Raw genomic sequence first — 25,479 nt, forward strand, 5'->3', positions numbered from 1 at the left:
AATTAAAACAGCTCCGGTCGCGACTCGACCTCGACTCGTCCGCTTCCAAAATCTGCCCGTTTGGCCGAAACATCCCTTCTTAAAGGCTCGCATTTTCCCACCACGCAAACTGTCTTCGGTCACGTACATGACCAAATATGGTCGTGTTTTGCCATCGCCTATTCGCACCTTTCTTTTCTCGAGAGGACCTCGCGTCGCTGGGCCTAACTCATGGGGTTTTCCACCGAGTCAAGGCTAACGGTTTTTCTGACCTGCCGGTCAATTTCTCTTTCTCATTCTCCCGATGCTACATTAATGAGAAGGGAGAATGGTTGCTCGATGCTCTTGGTATCGTCGGAGGATAGCATTCAGGTATCATTTTTCTCGGTCCGAAAGGTGGTATATCCAATCAATTCGGTAGGTCCTCTAATTCTTTTCGCTGGTCGACGGAGTGACCGAATAAAGGCCAGCGCGTCTACGGTACCGTGGAATTGAAATTTCGCTCTGACGTTTTTACGGTTTCGCGGCTCTTTCTGTCCAGCTCTCTCCTTTTTGCCAGCCCACCCCTCTCCTGGACCGAACGCAGATTGTGCGCACCGATCGAAAGTTAGTTCGAGAAACTTAGTTCGTTCCTCCTCGTAATAATTGGCGATCGTTTAGACTCGCTGGAAGCCTCGAAGATCCACTTCTTTTATTCGCGATATCCACCCGAAGTAATCGAAATAAAGAGAGCTTCCTCGTCGAGAATGCAGATCCGATGTTTCCTCGAAAGACAAATTTCTCAAGTTGTGCCGGAAGCTAGAGTTCTGCCTCGATTACGAATTTATTATCTCAGGCAAAGATCCGTGCTCCCACTCGAGCGATTTATTCAACGTCGGTACGAGAAGATCAGAGGTTCTTTTTCTAGAGTACGTTTCCTTGGAAACGCATATGCGATAGAAAAACTTGGGTCTTGCATACTCGAGCAATCGCGTTCGCTAGTACTCGATGAAGAATATATTAATATTTCTTAAGCACGAGGAGTTGCGTTAAGCATGGAAACAGTTGTAATTAAAGCGGTCGCTAGGTAGCAAACAAGAAGTGGTTGATAACGAATTCAACGGAATCAAATCGGTCGCTGTAACGACCATTCTCGGGGGAAACTGTGCGAACGGGGAATGGGGAGAGAAGTATCTGAAACAAAGCGGTCGCTCTGCAAGCGGCGGCCAATAAATTCGTCGAATAAAACCGTGAGACCGTGAGAATTACAACGGTCACCGCTGAACCTTTCCAATTTAATTTAACGTCGTGCACGCGCACGGTCCATCACGCCCTAGCATTATCATTCGCCCATATGCTGACCTTTCGTACCTATCAATTGTTTCCCCTTGGTCTTCCTGCGCACTTTCGACTACCAGCAATCATAGCTGGAATTTTGTATCGACGACAAATCACGAATGATAACTCTGTGTATCGAATAACGCTTTCATTGCTTCATCGTGAAATATATCGGGTAGTTCGCAAAGTAATATCGTATTTTTAATAAATTAATGTAGCTAATAATTAAATATGAAAGAGTTTTTCGAAAGCTACAAAATGATATATAACACTTGCATATAATGTAATTTTAATGACTTCCAAAAATTGCAGAAACTGAAACAACGTAAAAAACTCATGAACTTTTGATTCATCCTGATAAATCAACGTATTTATACAAACATAAACTTGGCAACATCAAACCTACCATTTAATTTAAACAGATTTTTTTAATAGACCTAGAGGGTAAGAATATTGATGGGACTGACCGTATGCATTTAAACGGATTGCTATAGAATTTCATAAAGGGACCACTTACAAAAATGAATTTTATCAAGAGCTGTTTATCTTTAGTACGGTATTTGAAACTTGTTATTTGGACGACGGACGCAAAACAGGAATGCCCTTTTTACTGTTTCGCTCCGAGTGAGCAATCATACGAGGGGCATACGAGTCGACAGATAAACAGACATTGGAGAAATTCAGAGAAAGTCAACTTTGAAGTACTTTCTAGGTCTTCGAACTTGGATCGCCAATGCCTCTACTTTATATTTCTGTTGAATATTTCGGCAAATAAAACACTCCGGTCTCGTGTCCTCCACAGAGGCAATATATTTTAGAAACAGAGAATAATTCAGTCCTCTGCGCGACAATAACGACCGAAACAGTTGAGTTCGACATAAACATCGATCGGAAGGTCTCGAACGAAGGCACAGCGAAGCCTTGAAATTCTACTAGTTTATTCTCGCAAAACTCCAACAATTTTTAAGAACGTGATATTCAATTTCTCCTCAACGTTACACTATTACTCTCGACTTTGTCGACGCGTCCGTCCATCGCTCGGTATTTCTACTTGTACCCGCTGCTCTGCGAAACAGTGGATTACTCGATAACGTTATTGAATGCGGAACTCCCGGCTGCAGAAGGAACCATTCGATAAACGTTTTATCGGAGTTTCGGCATCGGAAATGGTTCTCCCAATAAACTGACACGATTTTATGCGAGGCTTGTAAATCGGCCCGTATTAGTCGCAGAGACGATTTCGGTACCGGAGGCACATCATTCTCGTTCATTTTCCGACGAAATTGCTCGTTTCGTGCTCCGTAAACGTTTTCCGTTTTGAAGGGACCTTGTGAATTCTACTCGCGAACGCCGTTAACGAGATTATCGGCCGGAATTGTAGCACGCTGTCGGTGTCGTTCTCGTCGTGTCACGGTTACCTCTTTATCTCCAACTTTCCTCTATAAATCCAGAGAGACGTCCGGTCTCCATCGACGCGTTCCAATCGTTTCTCATCGTCGAGAGAATCTTGGGTGAGAACGGTTATCCGAGCGATACGACGACCATCCGGAGTCCCCGGCGGTTTCGAAAATTTGTGGTTCTTCGAAAACCGTTCGCAACAGACGCGTCGAACTTGCCTCGAACCGAGGCTCGCGCTTTGCCAACACGTGGCGTGTCGCAATGGGTACTATTATTTTACCGATATTAAAACCGATACTCGTGTCGACACCGATCATTAGAGGCGAACACACGTGGCGTTCATATTTGTTAATTCATTTTCGTATACCGAATAAGCTTCACGGTCCGAGAACCGTGAGCAACTTCATTTATTATTTCCAGCAACCAGGCAAACCTTACAATTACCGTTAATATGTTGGATAAAGCCACCGTTTCCAACCCCTCGGAATTATGAAAATCCGTTTATGTAAATCCGCGCGAATCAACGTCGAAAACGGTCTGTTCGAAACGAGAAATTTTATTTTACGAGTTCTAATAGGGGAGAGCCGTATTTCCCGATGGTTATGGCACACGGGTGCGAGAAGGCATCACGGAAATGCGCTTCCAGGCAAATCGAATGGTAATTAGATCGAAATGCAAATTGCACGTGTGGTTCCACGAAATATTAGGATGGCGGGCGCGTTAGCATAATTTATCGTAATCCACGCGCACCGCTCGCTTTCCATTTCTTGATATACATAAGTTAATTATATCGGTAGGATACATAACCCAGGGGAAAGCTATTCCTTGTTCATCGATTTTTCCGAACAAAAACAAATAGCAGAGACACGGCTGACGAGCTTTTTCATTATACAACGCGTCCATTCTCTTCGCACGAGCCCTTTTTCAGGCCCGGGATGGATCGTTAATACGAGATCTCCTAAATATCTCCATTATACAGGGTGTCCTAGAATTAGTGTAAGAACCGGAAATGGACGGTACCTAACAAGAATGTCGGATGGTGCTTCGTTTTTGAATTATTAACGAGAAACCACCAGCCAGCCATCGTGCTGTAATTGGTCGGTGATCTCTCGTCAATAATTAAAAAGCGAAGCACCATCCGAAATTTTTGCAAAGGAAATTGTGATTCAGAATCGTCTCAGCTACCCCACATTTCTGGTTCTTACACTAATTCTGGGACGTCCTGTACATAGTCATACTCGACGCGACGAACGACGACTGCGAAAGTATCTCGAACACGTTATCAGCCGTTTTCGCAAAGAAATCCATTCGATTCGAATTAACGCGCGACAATTCTCGGTGCGAGAATTATTGGAGTAGATCCGAGAGTTGCGAGAATCCCAACAAAGTCAGCGTTAAGATGATAATGAGTACGGAAGATACGGTAAAATTCAGGATGAAAGCTCGCGAGACCCGGGCGCCGGAAATAATGCCACAGGATGTTATCTTGTGCTTTCGGGACAACCGTCGGAAAGTTGCCGACTTCCCGGGATAGTTAAAATATTATCTAGATCAGGGAACCGGAGGCATCCTGTCGCTGGTTCCGATCGTTAAACAAACTTGCTCGGAACCAGTGCCCGAGTAATTGCGATTCATCGAGGAAACTCCAGTTTTGGTCGAAATTAAAACAGCTCGACGGTGTCGACTCGAAGACTATTGATATAATCCTTATAATAAAGCATCGCTTCAGGGGGTTGAACTAACGCGGACAACCAATCGATACCAATTATTTTGGAAAGTAGCACGGAAACGTCCGTCTCCCGAAGAGCCAGCCAGAAAAACGGAAACACCTGCCAAGGTAAAATGAGCAACCACGCCCCGCGAGGGCTGTAATTCGGAAAACAAAGACGTAGCCGACGTGTCGGATTGACTTTTAATCAGACTCGAAGTTCGTAAAAGTCGAGCGCCCGGGAACGTGCGGTCGTGCGCGCTGGCTGCAACGGAAACAGAAACGAGAAATATCGAAGTGAAGTCGTATCCGAAAATACGGTTTTCAGGTCGGTCTCGCGTAATCCACGAACACGATCGGCCTGACGCTTCGTCGGGAAAAGGGAGACGAGACCGCTACGAAAAGGCCAGCTAGATCTTCTTTCGACGGACGCTATCGGACGTTGTTTTAGGATCTAATATCGTTTTACTGTTATAGTCGGGGGTCCGAATAAAATATCGACGAGCGGCGAGAAACGTAACAAACGTTTCTTTCGCGGTGGGAACTCTGATTTGATCCTGGTGAAACAACCTTCGGGAAGCATCTTTATACGGTGTGTTTCGTTAAAAGCAGACTACTTTATGTTTTCCCTTGTTTTAAAATGAACGACTCGGTTCATTTTGCGTCGGAAATCGTGATAATTGTTAACGTGAAAGAAGCTTTGATTTTATTTTTGTGAAGTTGTAATAAATATTTATCATCGCGTTCATTTTTAACCGACTTCGAAAAGGAGGAGGTTACTCGATTCGACATGTATATTTTTCTTTTTTTTCTTTGAATTTTAAGACGAGGAATTCCTTTTGTCGCGCGTTAGAGCGATAAATTCCACCGCGTGCTCGCGACTTGTTCCGGTAGGCTAATCCAGAACATTGAAAACGGAAAAAACGAAAGGAAAAATGGTTTTTCCGTTTTCATTGTTCGAAATTAGTCCGTCGGGACGTGTCGTACAACACGTGTCCGAATTTGTACTTTTATTGATAGATCAACTTTGACGCGCAAATAGACGAGAACGTTATTCATGCTTTTACGAAAATGAGGTATATAAAATATATTTACTTTACGCTCGTGATTATTACGTGTTTGAATAATTGCCGTACGCAAATTAATATTCAACGTTTCGGTTATAATTTGCAAATTAATACGATTCTCGAAAAGGATCCGAAAATTGATGTTGATACATCAATTAAAATTAAGCTTTTCTGTATGGCTGGGTGAACACTCGCGCGATAATACATTATCCGTGATACTCTAAAGGGTAATAAAATTAACGCAATAAGGGTTTGGAAATTATTGGTAGCAGTTCAGGAGGAGAATCGATAAAGGTACGGTAGACAATGTTTTAATGGTTCTTTAGATGCGATAGGGAGGCTAATAACCGATCGACTTTGCGTGGAATCGGGTGAAAGTGGACGAAAAAGAAGCGCCAAGGAAAAAATTGTTCCAACGGGACGAAACAAATTTCCGTTGTAAACGGGTCTCGGCATAGAGGAACACCGTGGACGAGCTGAGCACTGTTGCACCCGGCGGACGATAAAAAATGAAAGAGTTCCGGACTACCCGGCGGGCGTAATTAAATCCCGTTTATCCTGATTGCAATCTGACGAGAAAAAGAGGGACAGAAAAGCGACGAATCATTGGGGAAATTCACCAACGATTCGATTCGAAACCTTCGCTGCTCTATCGCTGGAATTCCCGGTCCGTCGATCGCCCCGAGAGTCGTATCAATTCGGTCGGGGGTACGTCAACGCCGATTTACGGCCAGATTGGATCCTGATTTTGCGGTACCAATAAATATCTTGGCGGACAGCTCACTCCTAGTTCGACTACGAAAATTCGTGCGCGACTTCATGCACCAGGAACCCTGCTAAGATTAACATATTGCTCCGTTTCACGTCTAAATCAACGAAAGTATTATAATCCTTGGTATCGACGATCCATCGCGCTACAGCTGAATTTAAGACTCCATCACTGTGGTAGAATCAATTTTCTTTGGAGCTTTCTTCTTATTATATTCCTTAATCCTTGGAAGCATGATTTTCGAAATGAAATTTTAGAAAAATATCAATGTACTTATTATTTGAGCAATTGTGTCAGTTGACGTTTATTTTCTTAACTTTTGTTGAAATGAACATTACGCAATGGTAACATACATACAGCTAAATATTAAAGACAAACCAATTGCAAGTGAACAAACCAATTACAATTCGATTCGAAACTTGGGGCATTCGAGGGTTAAGATTTCATCAAAACTCATCAAAATAACGCGACTGTAAGTATTTTACAGCCAAGGTGCGAAGGTGTCAACAGCGTGACTTTCTAAAACTTCATTTTTCTCTTCCTTTTCCTTTACTCGTTTTCCCACATTTCTCATTCTTTGTGTGTCGCGGAGTGCATCCCGCGAATGAATACAAATAGAACTGCGGAGCGAAAAACAGCAACGCAAGAAGCGCGGTGTAAAAGTGAACCGGTCGAACTTCTGCAACGATACAACTTCCAAAATCATACAAGTCGCGGTTTATCTATTGCGATTCATGCCACATAATATGAATTCAGGTCAATCGTTATAGTCGCCGTTCCACGTTCTAACCATTGTATAAAATTCTAAAAGTGGCTTAGCCGTCTACCATGGCCGGACTAGAAAATAGCCCGTTAAGAATTTCCCTGTCGCGTGTTTCCTCGCGTTTCGTTTTTGTTCTCTGCCCGAGCACGGGAATGGGGGTGAAACTCTCTGGAGATGAGACGATCAAAATACAGCGAAGCTTTCCGCGGGAAACGCAGCCGTAATTGGACATCATAAATTAATGGTTAATTGCACGCCGGGATTGCAGTTCGTTATAAAAGCTGCGCGGCAGCGCTTATTGGCGATGGATCGAGAGCGAACGATGTCGAGGTTCCCTAATTTTGAAAAACTCGGTGAAAAATAAGGACGGAGGGTGAGTTCGGCGCTGATTGCCGTTGGAGCTCATTGGGGGAAAAAAGTAGAACAAACGGAACGGGACTAAAAAATCGACAGGATACGAGCTGCATAGACCTTTGAAGTTTCGACGCGACACGCGCTACGTTGGAATAATCGTACGAATGTACAGAAAGGGGATAAAAGTTTGTAGATTAAATGAAAGCACTTTTCAAACGTTACATGTAATATCAAGCTACCAGTTTGCCTTTATTTGATCGATTATTACAGGGCGAATTTTGAACTCTGTTAACGATACCACAAAACGAACGGCATTTGCACAATTTTATTAATTAAATTTATTCATATTCGCGCCACGTTGCCGGAGTATATTTTCCCGTGGTTTTCCGTTTTCGTTATTTTCGAATCTCCCGGCGCATGAAAGGTTTGAAAAAAGGTACTCGAATTCTCGCGCCGCAAAAAGTTAACGAGAACCCTATCTGGTGCATTCATTTCACCGATTGAAACGATATCGACGATTCAATGGATTTCGATACCCAATTCGCGAGTAGCGCAAATTACACGGACTCGAGTGCTGACCTCCGGCCTGGTTGCAAAGCATTCAGCTCACGGAGGCCATTAAGTTGGCATGAAAGGAGAAAAAGAGAGGAAGACGAGCTCGACTCGAGTTTCGAAGAAGCGGCGGGAAAACGGATGGAAGAGGCTATTGTACCGTGGAATACAGGAATCGCGTAGAACAACAGTGAATTTGTAAGAATTATCGATGCCGTGACGACACTGAGTTATTTCTTTCCCTTTGTCGTTCGATCGAACGGAAGATGAAAGGTATTCAAAGATGAAACCATCGCGCGTCGGTGTTTCAACCGATCGGAGAGTAGGTTTTTCAATGCAACTTGCTATTTCATTGTACAACGGGAAGAATAACACTGCACCGAAGTAGGCGGGGAAAAACGATGTCGCGGAACAAATATAATATGTATCGAGAAACGTTATCCAATCGCTAAAGTCGTCTCTCTGTTTTCTCGGGACGAGTTTCGATAAGAGTCTTAGCGATCGTTTCGTTTACAAGTGCGATGGCATCTCCTGTCCCCTCGCGCTTACGCGTTTCTCACAAGTGCAACAACAAAGAATATACGAACTCTACGATAAACGCACAAGGTCAGTCCCGAGCTTGTGCATTTACGGATACTTTATTGTAATTGTTTTCGACGATCGGAACTCGTAGGACATGGAAGAAATCGAACAGCGCAAAATTGTTAGGCGAGTAATCGTGTTCCGGGTCGGTAAACATAGGGCTAAAAGGATCCTCGATCGGAGAATGATCGTCGCGACACAAAGACTAACAAAGGGGATCTATCGAGGGGTCTCGATTGATGGGGTTCTCAATGGTATCAATGATGGCGGCGAACGATACGGTCCAGTAGAACGGCTTGCACTTGGTATTAGTGTACACAGAACAGTGTGTAACCAGCAGGCTTTAGTTAGCGGACTCGATAGCTATCTTGAATGCGATCCTTTCATTTCCGATCGTAGATTCATCGATTTAACCGCAGGCCACCGCGATTAGAAGCTTTGAACGCCATCGGAATCAATCGACGCCGTCCAAGTGCTAACCGTGATTTTAATGAAACTTTAATACCGGAACGAAGCATAGCGAGGACGAAACATCGTAAAGTATACTCTCTTGAGCTGCACGTATAATCACGCGTATTTCGAGCCGAGTTAGTTCAGGAACTGTGTTAATAGAATAGAATAAATTGACAACTCGAAGTGCTGCCGGTGATTTCAGTCGCGAAATTTAATTTCAGAAAATGACACGTTACAACTCAACTTAAGTCGAGTTAGTTCCGAAAGGTTTTGTTTCCCCGGGGTATAAAATGTGCCATCCATCTCAGCGCGCCGCTTCCACGACTCGAACCAATGTGTCATCCAACTGGGTTAAATGTCTCCCGATCCCCTGTATTCCTTTCTCCCCTTTCCTCTTACGTTCGACTTATTGATGAAGTTTACCAGCCAACATTTTCTTAGACACAATTGCGTCGAATCGTGCAATATCGCGAAATAAAAATTGCGGTGTTCGAAGATGACGTTAAATTCGGTCGCAAGTTGTTGCTCGAATAAATCAGTGATTTTTTTAGTTGGAACCAAGGATCTTGAATCCTAATAGTTCTCTTTATTTTTTGGTGATAAGTTTCTCGCTACAAACATACACGTGCAAGTTTAACGACATAGTTTGTTCCGAGCGCGCTGGAAAGATCCTGCAGAGCAGCATGGAGCAGTCAACGAAGCCTTATCGACAGACGCTGTCTACGGAATTGCGGTCGATCAAGTTTCCAAAATTACAAAGTGAAGCAGGGTTAAATGTCACGAAAATTCTGCAACGTTGGCAAGCCGAGTATTTAGGCGACCAAGATATACGATATAAATTAATTGAACGAAATCGAATAGATTCTTTTTGTAGACGGTAAATAATAAAATAATTTGTCGTAAAATTGGTCTGCCGGTTCGTCGTGATAAATTCTTTAAGCGATAGCGGTACATCGGATAAACTATTGACTCTTTCATAAACGGAACCTCCGATTAATTAAGTGGATCGAATTTTTTCCTGGCTCGAAGTATCCTTGAATTTTTCACGAGAGGATGCCGAGTGGAATTGCGAACGGAAACGTTGCACAATTTCAACGACCGACGGTAATTCGATCGAAAAGTTTTCGAGTAGCCACATTAAGAATTAATTAGGATTAACCGTTGTGGGAATTCGATACCTAGCCAGCTTTGTACGGCTTATACACTCAGACAGAAATTCGTCGGTCTTAACACTGGTTATACTCCTAGTAATCCGAGATCGATCTGACGCCGTGGCGAGCGTGGATTGTTTATTAATTCTCTCGGATGGGAGTTAACTTGTAATCGGAAAATTAGAGCGTCCGCGAGAAGGGTCGATCGACTTTCGGTGTCGCGACCAAATTCGCTTCTAGCGAAGCTTCCACGAATTTTCCGACGAATTCAAAAATGAAAAACCACGAATGAAAGTACGTCATGAAGTCGAGCAGCGCGCTCGAGGAAGCGAAGGATAAATGGACCAATGGACGAATACGTACTGTATTAGACGAACCGGGAACCAAGGATAGACTCGCGACGAGAATCTAACCCAGATTCAACCTAAATTTAATCCAAACACCGAGAGTTTTGGGAGCGGGTGGGTAGAATGGCACAGGACAAGGAGGAGGATCGAAATTAACGGAGACTTAAAGAGAAAGCGGGACAAAACGCTGAAATTAGGAGAGAGAGGAAAATGGAAAGGCGAAGAGGGAGTTTGAACAAAGGAAGACAATTGGAAACGGAAACCTGGTGTAAGTACACGGCAACGCGGAAAATTCGATCACTGGAATTCACCGGAATACGGGAGACCGTCTTCGAGTGTCTCTATTTTTTGGAATTTAGAAAGAAAGCAACGTTCACGAAATAAATCTTCTCCTTCGCGTTTATCATCGAAATAATATCCTGCGTTAACGAGCGAACTCGTCAGCGTTGTTGGCTTATCATTCCCAGGTAATGGACAGCAAAGTTGCGGCGTTAACGCGCAACAGGCGCGGACGTCCGCGAGCCCTCTGCTCTGCTAACCGGAAGTAGTTTGCGTGCAATCGCTGCCCAGACAGATAATCTATCAGGTTATATCGGATAAGTGGTGTTACAGGTCGTTCACGAAATGGTGGCCGATCCTCTCGGATCCGCCACCGTTGAAAACCTCGTTACACGTTTATGTTTGTATTACGCGTCGCTCTAAAATTTACGCGCGATATTTCTCGAGAAAGTCCATCCCAAGTTGCCTCCCTGGATCAACGAACAACCAATTTTGCAATCTATATATTCATTTCTGAGCCTTTCCGTCGTGTCGGTTGTTTTCCGTCGCCAAACTTTCCACTTTGCAAGTTAGTCCAGAGCATCGCGAGTTAAATTATTCGCCGGTAGGACTTCGCACTCCTTGTAAATTTAACGACACAGGAGGCCGCAAGGAGTCGAGAGTAATCCTATTTCCTGCTCACCCCTCCCGATACATCCCATCCGCTATTAATTTGTTGGGGAAGGCGTGAACGTGTACGAGTTACGCACGCACGTTGCCGCATCGATCAAAGCTTGGTAGAACTCGAAACAAAAGGTCCGCGTACATTGGTACACTCGGTACGCCTCCGTAACAAAAGGTACGCGTTGCGTGGACTGGCAAAAAAAACGCTTGAATGCTATTGTTCTCGGTTGCGTTAACGCCGAGGAGAAAGGGACGAAGAGGAAAAGTGAAACGACCTCCTGGTAAATCCTTAGAAAATCAAACCCGATTCGGATGCCTAGGAGGCTTAACCTTTCCAGAGTCAGCTGTATAAAAAGTATCGGAGAGCTGCTTTGTAATTACAAAGAGATTGTTTCCTACCCTCGGATAAGGAACGAAAGTCACGCCTCTCGGCATTCGGAATTCGGACCCCCTTAGAGGTTCCAGCTTTGAGAAAATGGAGTTTGCTCGGTTAGCTTTATAGCCCTCTCCGGGCATCCTCGAAATTGTTTCGATCAGAATTAGATAGGGAGGACTCGACTTTTGTTCCGAAGAAGCATCAAGGGCGGATATACCTCGGGTCATCGAATGCCGAAACGCCGTTTCTAATCGCCAGCATCGACCAACGTCGATAACACAGGAATTAGAGGATTCACTTGTAGATATCGGATAAACATTTTCTAGAACCTATCACGATAAAGAATATTCCAAAAATTACTTTAGTTTCAGGCACGTCTCTTGGTCCTATCCCCTTAAATTTTGTGGTTCGCGATCGATACGCGATCGATAGAGACCGCGCATTCCTTTCTCGACTACGATTGCCCACTACAGAAGGATTTCGCCGACGCGGAACATAAAGAATCCTTTTTTTCAACGCATCGACGAAAATCGGAAACTGCACTCGAACCGCGTCTCGATTTTCGTTCCAATCGTACCGGGATTTTCTTTTTGAATTCCATTCACCGTTCGTCGTCCTCGAGAACCAGATCAAATCGACTCCATCAAAACCGTCCAGTTTAAATCGAGCAACGTTTTCCTCGGCAACGGGGACTTTCGTTTCACGCGAATCGTTCGACGAAACCACTCCTTCTTTCCTCCGTTGTGTCATTCGACCTCTCGTTCGATTAAGGATATCTCGATATCGAAGCCAGACTTCCGAATAATACTATGAAAGTTAAAGCTACCGGATACGCGTTTCCATTTCTCCTTCCTGCTATCGGAAAAATCGTCGTCTACTTGGAATTCTACGTCTCGAAGTCAGACTTACGAGTACTACCGCCGAAAGAGACTGCTATCCTGTAACGTGTTGCATTTTCCCTTCCGTCGTTGGACAAATTCTCGTCGACACTGGGTATCTCGAGCTTCGCGAATTTGTTCTTCTCGTCAAGCAAAGTGGGTGTAATAGGGATAGGTCTTCACCCTCTTGGAAGGCTCGGAGGCTCGGTCGTCGTTACACCCTTGAAAACATTTTCGTTCCGTCGACGTGGTACTTTCCTCTGTACTTTATGAACAATCCAGGATTGACTCCTCGACTACACCACGAAACTTCTCGCCACGCAGACGGATTCGTAGGCGCGATAAAGTTGGAGGTGTACGTCAAGAGGAGTCGAAACTATTAAACTTTTCATCGGTCTCGATCCAATCGAGGACTATTTCCGCCAGGTTCGAAGAAGTTTATGAACCGATGGGGTGTCGCTCGTCGAGACGAGAACTCGAACGAATGTCGCATCCTGCAGAAATAAAAAAATAAAAAAAAAAAAAAATGGACGAGATTTGTAGTCTTTGAACTTTCCCCAGAACATCAGAGTGTCGGCGTGTAACGCAAACCGTTCGAGCAGAGAAGAATTCAAGGCCTTGCCACCGGCCCCGTGAAAAGCAAACGACTTGGAAATGTAAATGTGGCACAGGCGATTAAATTTCATTGGCAGCGGCCTCTAAACAAACTCGTGCTGCAAAGTATTCTTCGATGGCCGTACGAATACGATTTTTGTCGAATAACTAGCTTCCCGTTCGCTGTTATTCACCCCGAGTCTCCGAGTCCCTTCGTCGAACGGTTGGAATCTCCATAACATCTCCGAACCATGTTGCCCAGCGCGGTACAATTTCCAGCGCGAGGACCTAGTACCTAATCACCGATGTCATCCTACCCCTAACAATATACCTTGGTATATACACGTCGCGAGGAGCGGATTGTACAATGAATGTAAATTATCTCTGGCGAACGCGAATGGATAACATTGTTGTACATATGCACCGATTACTTTAACCGTGTATTCACTGATAAATAATAGATTAATTTCACCGTGTAATTCACGTCCACTGCAACTCGTACGATTCGGAAACTGTATCGAAAGGAGATTAGCTTTGGAACACTTGCATGGTATTTAGAGACGATCGTCGAAATATGTATATGTTATCGTTGATTCGCCAACGATCTATATTGTCGGCTCCTGGACGATGATTCCTTCGGGTTCCTCGAGCTCTGGCAGCCGTAAGATCCTCGCGGCTCTGGCCAATAGCCTCGGCCTTTCGTAACTCTTCCCTTTTTGTCATCCACGAAATTGAGTTCCCGCCGACGCCGACGTCGAGAATGTCTGACGCCGACGTCATATATTCGTTTTCAGCACTCAGCTCTTCTTCGCATTAATATCGCAAGCTCGGTAAGACGAATCTGAAGCTCGAATCGTCGAATGGCAGGTGCTTGTTAGCGTTGGACGGTCAGCCACGAGTCGTCGATCTATTTCGCGCGATCGTTTATAAACGAAAGGAAAGAGTTAGTCCTACTCGAGCGATAACAGTCGAAACACTGGGTAACCTGTTGATCGACGTTATTTGGCGAGGAAACCGAATCTAATAATCGCAGAGATCCGCGGAACGATAAGCAATCCGTATCGGAAAACGAACCCCGCGAAAGGTTAGCGTATTCGAGACCGAGGATGCACTCGTGCTTGGAGCGATATCTCACTCCGATGGCGCAGCGCGTGGCTCCAAAGGAAACTGCAAAAACGTTGATCGTTACCGCGGGACGTCTTGTTAGAGCGATCGGTCTCGAATCTGTTAGCCCATGCTCCGTCGCGCCGGAAAAGATTAATTCACGATCGACGGACTATCAATTACGCGGGCAAACAAAGCGCCCGGGCGTTAAGTGAAACGTGAAATAAAGTTTGTTTGCACAGTGTAAAATCACTTTATGCTCTCCTCTCGCGGAAGCCAATAGGGTGCGCGTTGTCACAACATTCCCTGTTCTCTTCGTGCGCGGAGGGGCTCGCGCGTAAAGAGCCAACAGGAGTCGTTAAAAAAGTTCAATCGGACGGGTAGCGTCGCGCACTCGGATGACGACAGCCTGACCCGTCGCTGTTTACGTTCCTTCGACTTTGATTCGTCTTCCTCGAGGGTCCCGTTTGCGTACCGCCAGTTCCAAGGAGAGACTCTCTACTCTGCTTCACAATCGGACGTCCCGTCACTAATCGCATTTCGTTCTTTGACATAAATGCGTTTTTATTCAATACAAGAGAAACCAGTATTTTTCAGTCACTGTTAAGTTTCTAAAGGAACGAACTGCATCCCACTGTATCCCAATTCGTGGTCCTCTTCGAGCAGTTCCAACGAAAAATTCTCTACCCGTGATTCGTGTATCGATAATTTCCATTTCTCGGGGATATTATGCGAGGCACTGGTTCGGTTTCGACGCGCACTCGGGGCCCCCGTTTCTCACAGGATCGATTCGCGCGAATTCCTCGATCGGCCACTCGATTCGTCCCCTGGTTCCAGAGTTTCACTCGACACCAAACGGACTCTGCTCCGACGGTCGGGTCGACGATCACCGGAATGCGTTATCAAAGGGGGAAAGAAGAGGAAAAGAAAACACAGACGGAAAGTGAACGAGTCATGCTTGATATCGTGCTGAAGTGTTTGGATAATTGTAAAGGAGAAATTGATAGAAACTGTTTGCCGCGACACTTGTTCTCATGCACGATGGGGTGTGAGAGAGACGACGATTTTGGAATATTGTATGCATACACATATATGTCTGTGTATATATATATATATATGTATATATATTTATATATATGTATAGTCACGAATTTCGGCGATTCCCGTTACGATTCGAGAGCGTGCTGGTGTTTCTGGGTAACTTCGTAGCTCACCTGGGGTAGAATCATGGCGTGCGGCAGCTGGCGCGCCTCGCCGCGCACTGACTCTTCCGCACCCCGAGCACAGCCTCCTCTCGCCCCTCTCCCGTACCCTCTCCCTTCCAACCCTCTCCGACTCGCTCTCTCTCAGCATCCACCACCCCCTTTCTGCCCGATTCTACCCTCTCCTTAGCCCTGTTTTCCTCGAAAAACCGGGGAAATCGGTCCACCACGTTCTCGGCAACGACCTGCTGCTGCTGCTGCTGCTGCTGATCTTGCTGCTACTTTTCCCGTTCGTTCACGGAGATGGCTCTTCTTCGCATTTCAGATTATACTCTTAGAATATTTACTCGATCCTCGTTAGTTTCGACGTTGCCTTCGCTAACGCTAATGAGGATTTTTGCATTCGCTTGTCAGCGGCGCAAACAAAAGTCGGCCCCTTTGTGGGCGAATCTCTGACTTGGTTATTGTCGGAAAACAATACCACGCGACGTACATAAAAAGCTTTCAATTACGAATCCGGCGAGCCTCTCGGTTTCGAGCGTCGGTGCTCGTGCTATCGATTATTGTTGGCTATTTACCGTTGTTTTATTTTTACTTTCGTTTTATTAATACGCGCGGAACACGCCCTCTGATAGACACAGCATCGCGGTAAGGTCGTTCGCGAATCGTTTGGTCGTTGGTATTCGACGGAGATCGCAGGAAAATTATATACGTACACACCTTTGCGCATCGTTAGTCCGCCTTCGTTTAATTCCATTTCCCCTACCGACACCCTCGATATATCCAATCGACGTATAAACAGCCCCTTGTGGCCGCGACTGCGGATTGCTCGGGGTTAGTAGATCGCGTATATCGCTTTATCCGCGACGTTCCTGCTCGAGTCAACAAAAGTTCGAATTATCGATAACGTGAATACGAACGGGATGCCATTGTGTTGTTGCCATTGGCTTCGATTCATTCCGATCTCATTATCCAGCGTACATATCGCGCAACAATACTGGGTTCGTGCGCATCCAAGCTCGAACGAAGTCATCGAAACGAGAAACATTTGTCGTGCAATTTCCAATAGCGATCTTTCTATTACATTTTACCGATTGCAATGCGTTTTTAATTTGGTTTTTCCAAGATACGGAGGTCGTTACCTTGGAACGTAGAAAAATCGACGAAGAACAGATCGGGACGATGCCGAGCTATAATCGTTCGCGGAGGTGACCGAACCCATCGTTAATCAAGTAAGCGAGTAATAGTCTTTTAAAATTACATTCGATCTCTGTATAATTTTTCACGCGACAGATTAATTTTCTCGAAGATATCGCGCACACTCCCTCGTACGACAGAGCGTAAGTACGTGACGGTCGACCGTGCCAAATGTCGTTTATGTCTGCTACCCGAAACGACTCAGGACTCTACATCTTTTTTTCCACCCTCGAAGGGACCTCTGCTCAACGCAATTGACTTTGACTTATCGCATATTACAAACGTCGCGTCGCGTTTTATCTTCTGAATTAATAATGTCCTCGCGACCCTTCTATTTTTCTTTTTTTTTTTTTTTTTCGGTAGAACTTGGATCATATTTTAAATTACAGGCACTCTGCGTCGTGTTTACACTTTGGTGATGCTTGCGGTCTCCTACGTGAACTTGAAAATTTGGGTATTCGTAACCTCGCGCATGGCAACGATACTTTTTCCCGGCGATCGGGAACGCGCACGACTATCTCAGTTCGTGTCGAATTCGGTATCAACGTCGACCGTTTGACACGCCATGAATAAATATGAAAACGTATTTCTTTTACCGACATGTATACGCTCTTAGAAGAACGAGATGGACGGTCGATCAACGGATTCGTTCGCATAGAGCGGCAGGGGATCCTCGAAAGAACGTAATTTCGTGAAACCTATTCCATGGCTGGGGGTTGTATCGTCGATCTCCTCGCAGCCCCCTGAACCCATCGCGAAAGTAAATACATATATAACACTCGGTTGGAACAACTATTCCTTTCTCCTTGATACGTTCGAGCAAAGCGATAATTCACCCGTTTACTTGCGAACCCTTTTTAATTATACGTACGCTAGTAAATACTAGTCGTAGGACAATGCATCAAGGAAGGGTAGGTTGACGAAATTGCGTAGGGAAACGGCGAGGGTGACCGTGTTTCGGTCGCCTGTAATAATCTCGACTCTTTAATGGATCTTTTTTTAAACCAAGATTCAGCTTTTATAAAAAGAATCGGTTACCAATCTTCGACAGGTATTTTTATATTCCCGATTTAAACTCGGCTACGTGTTTTGCTTACTTAAACATACGAACGGTAAATTGAAAGTAAGAATAGTCATAATCAAATATGAAAAATCGATTTACTTTTTCGTGTTATCGAGGATACTTAGTAGAACAACTATGCTTGGGCGTTTTCGATATTTAAAAAAAAGGGTAAGAATTAATGGAAAGGCGTTATCGATTGATAACCGGGTGATGGCTTAACGTCGCGTGGCGCTTTCCACTCAATTAACCGAGAAATTGCAGAATAAATCAAGATTAAGAGAAGTTGGAGACTGTCGATATCGAATCTTGCTAACGAATCCTTGCGACAACGCGACCAGTGACCCATGTCGAGTGGGATATTTGTTCCAAGTTTCCTCAGCCGAAAATTAAATCGGCTTTGGGGCTTGGACGGTCGCGGACGTGCCGACGCTGGAGATCGAGAAAGAAATTGGATCGTTCGACCACTCGGAACCTTTGTGGTTCGCGCGACGGGGATAAATGTATTCAGGAATTTCAATAAAAATTCCCCATTTACGACATTAAGAGGGAGAGATGATAAAATTGTAATATATCGCTTAAGATGATTTATCTATTACTGACTACTGCTTTTTTTTTTTGTCGAAAACCATGTTTTAACCACGTGCAAAGTAATCAACATTTATTTTTTTAAAAAATCTTAAATACTAATCAATAAAATAACTTCCATAATTTTCTAACACTTTTTGCCAGTGTAAAGGCAGTTGTTCGATTCCTTTTTTAACCGACTTCGAAAAGGAGGAGGTTACTTGATTCGACATGTATTTTTTTTTTTTTTTTAAGTCCTTCGATTTTTCGAAAATATGTAATCCCTAATATTTTCCCAGGTCACAGTTTTTACGCTCCAAATCATTCTTCCAATATATCTCGATGCTAAAAATTTATGCGTTCGCTTTGGGTTTCGAAGTGCCGAATTTCCATGGTCTCCCTTTGGAAACGAGAATTTTCGTTACTCCTTAATCGACGATTCCGTTTTATATTTGCCTCGGAGAGGAACGAAGGGTTAACGAATTAATGGCCTCGAAGAAGCAAACGCCTCCGTTACGGTGTACTTTCCAGGCGAAACTATCTCGACCGAGTCGAGTTTCCTTTTCTTTTTAGCCTTCGAGTTTGCAACTGTTGCGATTACAATGCTGCGATACCTAGTTGTTTCGATAATCTTAAACGATACTTGGGAATTGACCGCTATCGAGGTAGCGATGTAATTGCTTCGCTTCTGCCGGAATGAGAAAAAGGAAAAATACGGGCGAAAGAAATACATTGAACCTGTTGCACCCCTCGAAAAGAAGCGAGAACCACCGATGCGAAGTCGATGCACATTTCTCCAGATTCCACCGCCTTTTGTATTCATCGAGACAGTCCGAAATTCTCTGCTGAAATTGTCCTTACGCTACCCGGATAAGACTATGTACCGCGTGTTTTTTGGCCACGTTGTTTAATAATTAGCTATGTGGGAAGTCCTTATCCGCGAACCCGTCGCTCGTTGAATTTCTCAACGACTAATTCGAACCCTTCGTCTGTGCCGTTTCGATAACTCAGGGCTCTCTGGCTTTAATCCACCCCTCCCGCTGATATTCGATGAAAAGGAAATGGACTTCCCTCTTCTCGCTTATTTCTACGACGTACACGGAGCAAGCTGGCAGCGGAAGGTGAGGGAAGCCAATAAAAAGTTGTATCACGTCGGGAACTTATCGAACGCAACTAATAAACACACCGTGGTGAATGCATAATCGCGTACGAAAAGGTTCTTCGGTAATTTACGTGCTGCTACGTGGCCGTGCTTTGCAATTTCCCACGAAATGGCAGCACCGTGTCACGTAGGGCTTGAATAAGAAACGGCAGCGCGATTTATTCAGAAAACTCTACGGAAGCTTGTCGTTACGTTCGTCACGACACTGGATTAAAGACTTTCGGTGTCTCGATCGACTCTATGGCTATTTAAACTACTTTCGTCGCGTTTAATATCTCGGATCCGATGCATTCTCCTCGTTGGTGTACTCTCCGGTCGATGTGTACATTGTAGGATATAATTTCCGTTATTTGGACATAGTTTTGAGAAGCTGTGTTTGATATCGAGTTTAGTTGGATATACAGGATGGAAATGTAACGAAGATAAACGCGATTTCGTACTTGGCTCGGAGCAGCTGTGGGAGTTTTGGCAAATAGAATTCGCGGGTGAGGTGGGCGAACATCGGGGGAATGAAGTGAAACGTCGACGAGAGATTGAAATCGGTAGCGAGCAAGTTTGGAGTGCGTTGCCTTAAACGTGGAACACCGATAAACGCCATTGTCGAAATCGAATTTTTCCAAGCGACTTCGTTCTCCTTTTTCCGAAGAGGAAAGGAAATAAGTAAGACACAGGGGTAGAGAGTCGAACGGAGAAATAAAGCGAGCAAAAGTCGACGATAAGAAAGGGCAGAGTTCATAAATCATACAAGCAACGATCAACGTAAAATTACGCGTACCATTCGTGTACTAATGTACGCAACTGGACATTTATCCTTGATGCAGAAGCAAAAGAGTGAGAACTAAATGTTAATATTTAATTTCGCATTCTACGCGACTCGTGTACGCCGTGTTCATGTCACGTAAAATAACCGATAGCAATATTTTTGTTACGCGCTGAATAATTCATACGGCACTTGGGGCAACTTGGAGACACGGTGCTATTTTTAAGCTCAATGCCTCTTTCGAATCGTTCTCGAGCAAGCATGTAACACGGAAGCGAATAAAGGGAAGGGTTGTTCGGCTAATTCCATTCCGAGTAAAGATCTTTCGCGAGTCTGACCGCATACGGGGACCGTCTACTCGCAGTAGTATTGCTAGTCCTGTAGTCGGTCAGCCGTAAGTCGCTGCGAGGCGCAGTGCTTCGGGTGAACTGCTACCCTCAGCTTTGAAGGTTTCAATTCTTTATTACACGCGACAACGCAGGGAATTTTCATTAAGCTACTGCGCGACGAAACAGTTTAATACTCCTAGATTAAAAACGTGATTTTAATTTTCCTGAATTAAAAGGGGGATTTTAATAATTTAAAATTAGAATCGCGCGGGTACTACAGAATCTAAGCTGGTTTAAACGTATAATACCGATTGCTTTTCAAATTCAAGAATCCAAGGTATACTTTAGTAGTTTATTCGTAAACGTATCGTCTCTTCGCCGTGTTACTCTAAATTACCAAAAAAAAAAAAAAAAAAATAGAAAACAAACTTAGAGTTTACATATTACTTTCGTTTGTGAAAAATAGCGAATACGACAGCGATTGAAAGGAATTGTTTAAAATGTCAAAGATACAGGAAATGCGTTGTCCCCTGTCGGTTCGCGTCACGAGCGAAACCTCGACTACCCTTAACGCGGAGAGTAAATGCTCAAAGGGAGCGCGCACGAGCCGTAAAGATGTTCGTTTCGTGCGCCTTTTATCCTCTCTGTTCGTTGCTCCTCGCGTAACGTTCATAAAACGGTGTAAGATGCCGAAGAATATCTGTGAAATATTAAGTAACCGTTTCCGAGAACGCTTTCAGGCTTTTATCTCGTTATAATAGAGATCGAACGTAAAGGCGGAAGAACGTTTGATGTTTTCGAAGCGAAATCGAATATCGTACGCGAAAACTCTTTACTCGAACAAAACGCGATAACCTTTCAAACAGCATCGGTAAAAGGAAACCTATTACTTTCCTTATTCGATAACCAAATCACGGTTCTTTCAAACTCTTTAACCAATTTTAATTTTAGTTTACAAAGGATAGGTATATTTGTTACGCACGATCGCGTATATTCTCACTTAACACATTCGCGGTCGCTGACGTGAATTCACGTCACTTCGAATTCTATTTCTGATTATGAGGAAATTATGAAAATCTTTTTATCGTATACACTACATATTTACAACATTGATATTTCAAAACGTATTTTCTAATTTTTATCGTCGCTCTCAAAATATAAATTTGCGATGTCCAGCTTCGGAATTTTATTATTTTCGTCAGTACTCGGTATTAGAAACGTAAATTATCTACCGGTCGTGAATGTGTTAAGGAAGTTTTTTTATTGTTGTGTGTCCTTTCGAATTAGTCCTGTCCCCGGATGAGGCCTCTATCGCGCGACCCCTTCCCCTTCCATTTGCCATAGTTAAGTGAGAAAGGACGTCAGTATACCGCGGAGCGTAGAGGAGAACAGATCGAGGTATCTGCGCTGTCATGAATCGCGCATCTTATCGGTATCATAGTGGGGAGAAGGGAGAGTGCTGTGCACATGTGCGAATTCGCGATTTCCGGAAGAAGGCTACGAAATAGAGAATCGTAGCAAGGTAAATGAAATGAAATTTTCTATTATTAATTAATTCCAATGATTCGCAACTTAAATGCATGTCGGGTTCTCTATTCTAAACCGTGCCTCGACTTTAAAAGTATCAAGAACGGTCGACGCTATCGCACGGACCATTCTATTTTTTACAATATTTCTCGCTATTTCCAACGAAAACGCGAACCTGGCCAAACTGTTATTGAGCCCGGTGAAACCAAGGTAAACACGAAGAATTTAATATCGGGGAGACAGATAACGCGAATAATACTGATATCTTCTCGAATAATCTTCTCGACCTGGACGATAAGTTAATGAAATCCTGGATCAGGGAACGTGAAATTTTTTTTTTTTTTTTTTTTTTTTTTTTTTTGCTGCGCGTGTTGGAACGTCGCGGACGAGGTAGCGTGTACCGTGGTGTAACGAGATTAGCGAAAACCGATGTCGAAATTCAACGCGCGCAGCAATTTTCCTTGCGCGCTCGTGATGGAATCGCCAACAAAAGCAACGGGAACGATGATAAATTTCGATGGATGAATTTTGATACGATTAACCAAAGGGACACGCTGTACGTACGTAATGTATCTTCTTCTACGAAGTTATTTCTGTATCGCTTCTCGTTAGGAAAGAACTGAGAAATTTTGAAGTTAAGATACGATTGAGTTTAAGAAAATGGGGTACACTCCTACCGGGTTGATTTTATCATAGGTAACCCTTGACTCGGCAATTACAATGGTGGCCACCTTGACTTTTAATCCCCTCCACACAACGGTCAAAAACTGAAACGGTCTAAAAATGTTCAATTTTTCTTCCGCGGATCAGTTTTTCACCCGACCCGAGACTTGGTCAAAGCACCAAAAAGTATACCAAACATACTCAGACAGTATTTCCGTGTAGATAATATGTACATTAACGGTATTCAATATTGCCATCCCCACCAGAAACTACCCCAAAGCTACTCAGACAGCAGATTTCAGGTCATGACTATCTATGATAAAAAAAATGAGCTCGATCGGAGGGTACTCCATTTTCTTAAATCCAACCTAAGATAGACATACTGTAGTTTTATCTAACCATAGTTCCCAGTGAAATTCAAATTTTCCTTTATGTTACCTATTATCAGACACGTGAACTTCATTAGGAGATAGAAGATACGAGGAAACAGAGGGTGGCGAAAGAAGGAAAAGGTCGAGAATGGTCCTTGTCGTAACGATAATCGAAGGTGTTATAATTATACATCGGTCTTAGCTCTACTTGAATTTACTTTATACCGAATTGAAGCCCATTTTCCGATAAATGTACACGAGGCTTTTTGTTTATAAAATCCTTGTATATTTGAAGCCCTTTGAAGTGGACTCTAAAAAACATTTCAGACCGGTAAATTTGTCGGGCTCTCGTAGCGCCGTTTCAGTCGATGCCTTGGCTATTGGCTCTCTAACGTATACCTTTCGTCTCTCTTTCTCTTCCTCGTCGTTCGAAATTAATATGGAACTGCGATTAATTCGAGCGAGTCCGAACCGATTTTGTAAAGCGCGAAATTGAAAATTCCGCTGAAAACTTTTTAACGAGTGTAACCCGAAACTCGTCGAGTCCATCGGCAGATAACAAACGAAAATGCATGTCGCTGTTGGATAGGCGATAAAAGCAAAAATCCGCGTGTACAAAGTACGAAATCGTTCGACGACGATTACCGTCAAAAATTGTAATTTTTGTTCGCTGCAACGGTGTATCACGAATCCTATAATTGGCTCGTCAGTGAAACGTGTATATTCTTACCTCGTTGTGCGCGTTCTACGGCTCGTAACGTCGTTTCCCCGTTAGCATCGTTGCTCGAAGCAATCGCGTCTACGTACATTGCCCATTTTCCTGACGATCAACCGGCTTGGTTATCGCAGCTTGGAAATTACCAGATAAGAAAGGAATCCGCGTTAGCTTTCGACCGCGGCCGTGTTCGTTTTATCGGGTCCGTGCATCGTCGATTGTAATCTTGGTGCACCGTGTTGCGTCGGTGGATGAATGCAGTTAGCAGGGACGCCAGCCAAAGCAAGTATGCAGTGGCTTTACCACGAGTGGATACGCGCGATCCACCGAACCACCGTTGTAACCCGACGTAAACCGATGAATCTCGTGCTGGCCCATAATTCGCAGCATGGTGCACTAATCGGCATCGAATTAAAACGCTGCTTGTCAAGCATGCCAGCCGGCATTTGATAATTCCTACTGGGCGCACAGAATGTAACCATCGAGCGTTGTTGATTCGTCGATCGGTATACGATCGAAGCTCTTCTGCGAATTATTGGTATTAAAGCTATTCGAGGTTCTAAAGCAAATTGCACGCGTCGACTGTCCAAGTAAAACTAAGGCCGAACACGCACACGGGCGCAACCGATTTGAAATTAGTGTCGCAAACTGTTTGCGCTCTTCGGTTTACCTACTCCACTATCTTTGTTTTACCTAGATCCACGGTCGCATGCAACTACAGTAGCGTAGTTCCAAGTGGCTTGAAACCGATCAGTTGCGACCGTGTGCGATTGGCCTAAGTATATCCTAGTTCGATCTTATTTTCAACCGCGAAAGGATCGCTTGCGTTTCAAGAAACATCCGTGAGTTTAGAGATAAGTTTCCTTTCGACCTATTTTATAGAATCAACGATGAATAGGAAAACGTTTCGTAGAGGGAAAAGGATCAAGGAGATCGAAGGGTTTCGAGATAATTAGCCTCGAACGAATACGGTTATCGGTAGAAGGCAGAATCTACCACGTAAATGTACAGCGATTGAAAACTATCGATATCGAAACGCAGCTCGTCAAATTTTACATCCAGCCGAGCACGAAATCCCGATGTTATTACGGAAACAACAGATCAAGTACGCATCCGTACGATGAACGAGCTTTCGAACTCTCTCGAGCCAGATACTCGAGAATCCTTGGATCGGTGTGCATAATCTGCACTTTCGAACTCGGTTAGCGAACCTCTAATTACTCGAGACTCTGTATACGTTCATCCTTCGCTCGTTTCATTTAAGGAATTCTGATTTTCGCTGCTCGCGACGTCGTAAATATTAAGCAACGCGCGTAAAGCTTCTTGTCTGCAGTTAACTGCGACGTTTCGCGCTAGCTTTGTCCTAGAGAATTTCGAATTTCCCGGGACGGAAATCTCGTGTTCGCGACTCCTGTTACTTGTAATTCGATGCTGGTAGATGTTTGTCGCGTTTCGACCGCTAATCAGCGTTCGTCGTTGAGGTCGAGAAAGACGGGAAATTGATTGACGGAGTAATTACCGAATAATGAAACGGGCTTGATCGATAAACGGAATAACGAGGAAGTAAACGAATCGCGATAATAATAATAATA

The 25,479-nt window shown here is 44.1% G+C and overlaps 1 protein-coding gene across 1 annotated transcript in view; it reads right to left on the bottom strand.

Annotated features, from left to right (window-relative positions):
• The window catches only part of LOC128890270 (dopamine receptor 1), a 53,847-nt gene extending 38,250 nt beyond the window's left edge, over window positions 1-15,597 (bottom strand). The window contains exon 1 of the mRNA XM_054148607.1: window positions 15,549-15,597. Coding sequence (XP_054004582.1) covers window positions 15,549-15,563 — 15 coding nt within the window. The 5' untranslated portion in view covers window positions 15,564-15,597. The remainder of the gene's footprint in view (window positions 1-15,548) is intronic.
• Window positions 15,598-25,479: the final 9,882 nt, after the last annotated feature.

This window comes from Hylaeus anthracinus, unplaced genomic scaffold, assembly GCF_026225885.1.
Source record: "Hylaeus anthracinus isolate JK02 unplaced genomic scaffold, UHH_iyHylAnth1.0_haploid 0, whole genome shotgun sequence".
NCBI lineage: Eukaryota > Metazoa > Arthropoda > Insecta > Hymenoptera > Colletidae > Hylaeus > Hylaeus anthracinus.